We start from the raw sequence: 5,089 nt of genomic DNA on the forward strand, positions 1-5,089 counted from the left end.
GTTGTCTGTTGGAATCACGCCATCTTTCGAACGAATTGAGATAGAAGGCTAAAATTTTGCACACATGTTTATTTTGCCAGTAGGCAGGTTAAGTTCGTAAATGGGCCATGTAGGTCCACGTTTTTATATAGCCCCCATACAACCGTACCTCCCGATATTCGGTATTTTGACGATTTTAGCGACATTATTCACCGGAAATGTTTCAAGTTTGGTATTTGAAGTTCCAAATGGATAATACAGCCTGAAACAGAAAATTGTCTGTGCAAGTCCAGGTCTTCGTATAGGCCCCATATAGCGGCACCTCCCTATATTCGGTATTTTGATGATTTTAGCGACATTATTTAACGGAATCGTTCCAAATTTGGTATTTGAAGTTCGTAATAGATACTGCAGCATAAAACAGAAAATGGGCCATGTAGGTCCACGTCTTCGTATAGCCCCCATATACCGTACCCCCCGATATTCGGTATTTTGATGATTTTAGCGACATTATTCACCGGAATTGTTTCATATTCAGCATTTGAAGTTCGAAATGGATACTTCTGCCCATGTCAGAAAATTGTCTGTGCAGGTCCACGTCTTCGTATAGCTACATTATAAACAGATTTTTCTTCAAGTTTCGCATTTAAATATTGTAATAACTTATGACAAAAGTTGCCTATGCAGGTACACGTCGTCGTATAGGCATTCGGTATTTTTAAGATTTTAACAGAATTTTTAACGGATTTTATTTATTTATTTATTTATTTATTTCTTTTTTTTTTTTTTTTTTGTGGAAATTGTCAAATTTGTCAAAGGGTATTAAAAGTTCGGCCCGGCCGAACTTACAGCTTTTTTACTTGTTTTTTTTTTTTCTTGGATTTCAATGGCTCGTGAGCTGAGCATATCGCAATATTCCATTCGGCAAATATTGAAAAATAAGCTCAGGGTAAAGCCATTGATCGCTTCAAGTCGCTTCTTTACTTTTCGAACCATTTCTGCTGATGTTGTTGTCACTGGAATACTTTTAACAGCTGTCGGATGAGTGGCTTGGAAATGACAGCAGTCTGAAATTGGTTGCAGTTTTTTCATCTTACCCTGTAGATACAATACGTATAGTATTGTCATATCATTTCATTTTCAATAAAAAATTGTGTGAAACGCCTTAAAGTATGCTACAAAAATGCTTAACAGAATTGTAGAAAAACTAGCTTTACATATGGCTCTAACATTATGTGTATGCTAGCCTATGACAACTCTTTTAATAATCTTGTATTAAAAAAAAAAAACGATTCCTTGCTCAAGTGAATACAATTACTTGCTCTGTTCCAGAACATACTAGTTTCGCAATTTCTTTTTTCGATATCTTATCTGAAAAATCGGCTATCGTTGTAAAAACGTTTACATTCTTGGAGTTCTGGCACAGATCAGGTGTTATTTTATAATTGCTGAAAATAATATAACATTTTATTATATTTTTCGATATGTACGTAAATTTTTTTACAACTAAGGGATATACAATTTGACCATAGCTATTGCCAAGCCCAAATACAACAACATTTTTTTTTTGTACAATTTTTTTAACAATCTCAAAAATATCAATAAGGAACCGTTCACAGAGCGACTCATTCTCGGCGACGTCGGATCATCATCTTCACATTTGTTATTGAGTGATTTGAACCCTTATAGGTCTGCCAATTTATGCCTTTGCCAAAGGTGTTGTCGCCATATTTGCCATTTAAGTTACTGAAAATCACAAGAAATTCTCATTTAAAAGTCCCATTATTACTTGCCTTCCCCTCCACACCTACCTTTGATGACAATTCTTATACCACCATGCGCCCGTATAACGTTGGGCACAATTACTGACATCCTTATCGTGATCCCTATCACGTGCCGTAAATTCCATGTTGACATGACTCTTCAAAGAATCTCCGGCCGTACCGGAATATTTACCCAACGACTTCAAAACATACAATCGCTCCTCATTGCCAATGGCAAAGGAATTGTAACGGGCATATTTATAGACGCCCTCCTCTTCGATGACAACCAACAGCTCCTGCGGTCCCAAATAGTTGGTCAGTGCGTGTAGTTTATCCAGCCCAATGAAAAATTCTCCTTGCAAATTACCAAATCCATCCTTATAATAGATCCAATCACGATAGAAATTTTCAGAGCCATCGTGACGTCGCTGGATGAGTAGCCAACCACCGTTTAAAGTTTTCGCATCGCATTCTACCAGGAAGGGTTCACTGCTGAACTGCTTCACCAAAATTTTGTAGATTCCGTTTCGTTTTATACATGCCGTAGCCTCATCGCAGTTGATAGGGAGTTCCTTGGTTTGACTAGAGTTTTGGGGTTATATGAAAACATACAGAAATTATTGAATATGTGTGCTTATGTTTGCTCTGTTCCAGAACCTTCAAGAATCTGCTATGTTTGCATTTTTTTCGATTTCATAAAGGGAAAATCGGTTATTGTGGAAAAACTTTTACATTCTTGCACCTGTTGCTGCTTGAGTGCTTCATTACGGGTGAGCCTTATATATGTATATTTAATTATATCTGAAACTTACCAATGTTCCGGTATTGCATCGAACCGTATATCAAATATTGTAGTTTCTGTGGTGAAATTTGAGACAATAATATGAACACTTTCCTTTGGCTTTTTTATTATCGCACATACATACCATTATTTGGACCAACATTTGCATCTTCGAACCTGCAATAACAAAGGAATACAATTAGTAGAGATATTCCTGTCTTAAGAGGACCGGTGGTCACATCCGTCTGTCGTCTGTGGAAATCACTCTAGCTTCCGAACGAAATGAAGTAGGTTGATAAAATTTTACTCAAATTTGTATTATGTCTGCAGGACTTTTGGTATTGAAAATGGGCCATGTAAGTCCACGTCTTCGTATAGCCCCCATATAACGGTACCTCACGATATTCGGTATTTTGATGATTTTAGAAACGTTATTTACCGAAATTGTTTCAAATTTCGCATTTGAAGTTCGTAATGGATACCACAGCCTATGACAGAAAATTGTCTGTGCAGGTCCAGGTCTTCGTATAGCCCCCATATAACGGTACCTCCCGATATTCGGTATTTTGATTATTTCAGCAACATTATACACCGGAATCGATTTAAATTTCGTGTTTGAAGTTCGTAATGGATACTACACCCTAGGACAGAAAATGAGCCATGTAGGTCCACGTCTTCGTATAGCCCCCATATAACGGTACCTCCCGATATTCGGTATTTTGATGATTTTAACGACGTTATTTACAGGAATTGTTTCAAATTTTGTATTTGAAGTTCGTAATGAATACTACAGCCTATGACAGAAAATTGTTTGTGCAGGTCCAGGTCTTCGTATAGCCTATATGGGGGCTATACCCCGATATTCGGTACCCCCCGATATTCGGTATTTTGATGATTTTAGCGACATTATTTACCGGAATTGTTTCAAATTTCGCATTTGAAGTTCGTAATGGATACTACAGCCTAGGACAAAAAATGAGCCATGTAGGTCTACGTCTTCGTATAGCCCCCATATAACGGAACCCCCTAAATTCGGTATTTTTATGATATTAGAGACATTATTTCCCGGAATTGTTCCAAATTTCGCATTTGAAGTTCGTAATGGATACTACAGCCTGTGACAGAAAATTGTCTGTGCAGGTCTACGTCTTCGTATAGCCCCCAAGTAACGGTACCCCCGGTATTCGGTATTTTCATGATTTTGGCGACGTTATTTACAGGAAATGTTTCAAATTTTGTATTTGAAGTTCGTTATGGATACTACAGCCTATGACAGAAAATTTTCTGTGCAGGTCCACGTTTTCGCATAGCCCCCGATATTCGGTATTTTTATGATTTTAGCGACATTATTTACCGGAATTGTTTCAAATTTCGCATTTGTAGTTCGTAATGGATACTGCAGCAGGTCCACGTCATCGTATAGACCCTAATATACGGCTACATTCGATGTTTTTAGATTTTAACAGAATTTTTAACGGATTTTATTTTATTTATTTATTTATTTATTTATTTTTTTTTTTTTTTTTTGAAAATTGCCAAATTTGTACAACATGGTGGAGGTTATTCAAAATTCGGCCCGCCCGAAATTACTGCATTCTTACTTGTTTTCTCCTAAAATATCTTCTTCAATTAATTTTTCTAACTTACCTTCTGTATAAATTCTGCAAAAGACCCTTCATTTCACCCAATTCTGTTACGATTTTCTGACGCATCGCCACATCATCGGGGACACTAGCAACCGCATTCTAAAAAAGAAGTTATCTCTTTATAATTCACAATTTCGAATTCTCAAAAAACAGGACATCATTTTTTACCTCCGTACGACCAATAAAAAGTTTACAGGCGAACAGTATTACAAAGACCAAATGCAACGCTTTAAGTCGTCCGAACATTTTGAAAGTCAACTATTGAATGAGTAGAGACGGAGACTTAATGTCACCATGAAAATGTTGCATATCTTCAGAAAACCAGCTGCCATCAATTGAATCAAATGAAATTATGCATCAAATCAAAATTCATAATTCTTATTTAAGAAAGCCAAAATGCAATGCAGGTAAGTAGGCACAAATGGCCTTTCTATGCCTATCGTAAATTATGTTAATTGAAGGGTACTCCTCTTGTGCAACGTTGAGTGGTTTGCCATACTTATCATACATTGTACATGGATGATGGTGGATTATGGTTATTCATCTATCAAACCAATGTCAAGTGCAAAATGCAACATGAACAAGTGCCAATTACTGCATGAACAACTGAAAAATTATCTGATTATCTTATCTTCATTTTTATTTCAAAAAATTGAAAGGAATTTGACGGAAGAAAAGAGGAACATCAGCAGAAAGGTTCGAAAAATAAAGAAGCGACTTGATCAAAACCCGCATCGCAGTGTCCGAAAAATGGCTCGTGAGCTGAACATATCGCAATACTCCATTCGACAAATTTTGAAAATTGAACTCCAGGTAAAGCTATTGAAATTACAACAAATTCCAACATTTGGAACGAATTTGGCAATTCTCAAAAACAAAAAAATTCGTTAAAAATTCTGTTAAAATCTTAAAAATACCGA

General features: G+C 36.4%; 1 protein-coding gene across 1 annotated transcript; it reads right to left on the reverse strand.

Moving 5' to 3' along the window:
- Positions 1–1,424: 1,424 nt before the first annotated feature.
- On the reverse strand, positions 1,425–4,460 carry LOC101892207 (fibrinogen C domain-containing protein 1). The gene is made up of 6 exons (XM_005178169.4): positions 4,338–4,460; positions 4,171–4,268; positions 2,669–2,700; positions 2,555–2,600; positions 1,791–2,324; positions 1,425–1,725 (listed from the first exon to the last, which is right to left on the reverse strand). The coding sequence occupies exons 1-6, from the start codon at positions 4,413–4,415 to the stop codon at positions 1,605–1,607; spliced, it is 909 nt and encodes a 302-aa protein (XP_005178226.2). The 5' UTR covers positions 4,416–4,460; the 3' UTR covers positions 1,425–1,604.
- Positions 4,461–5,089: the final 629 nt, after the last annotated feature.

Source organism: Musca domestica, unplaced genomic scaffold, assembly GCF_030504385.1.
Source record: "Musca domestica strain aabys unplaced genomic scaffold, Musca_domestica.polishedcontigs.V.1.1 102, whole genome shotgun sequence".
Taxonomy (NCBI): domain Eukaryota; kingdom Metazoa; phylum Arthropoda; class Insecta; order Diptera; family Muscidae; genus Musca; species Musca domestica.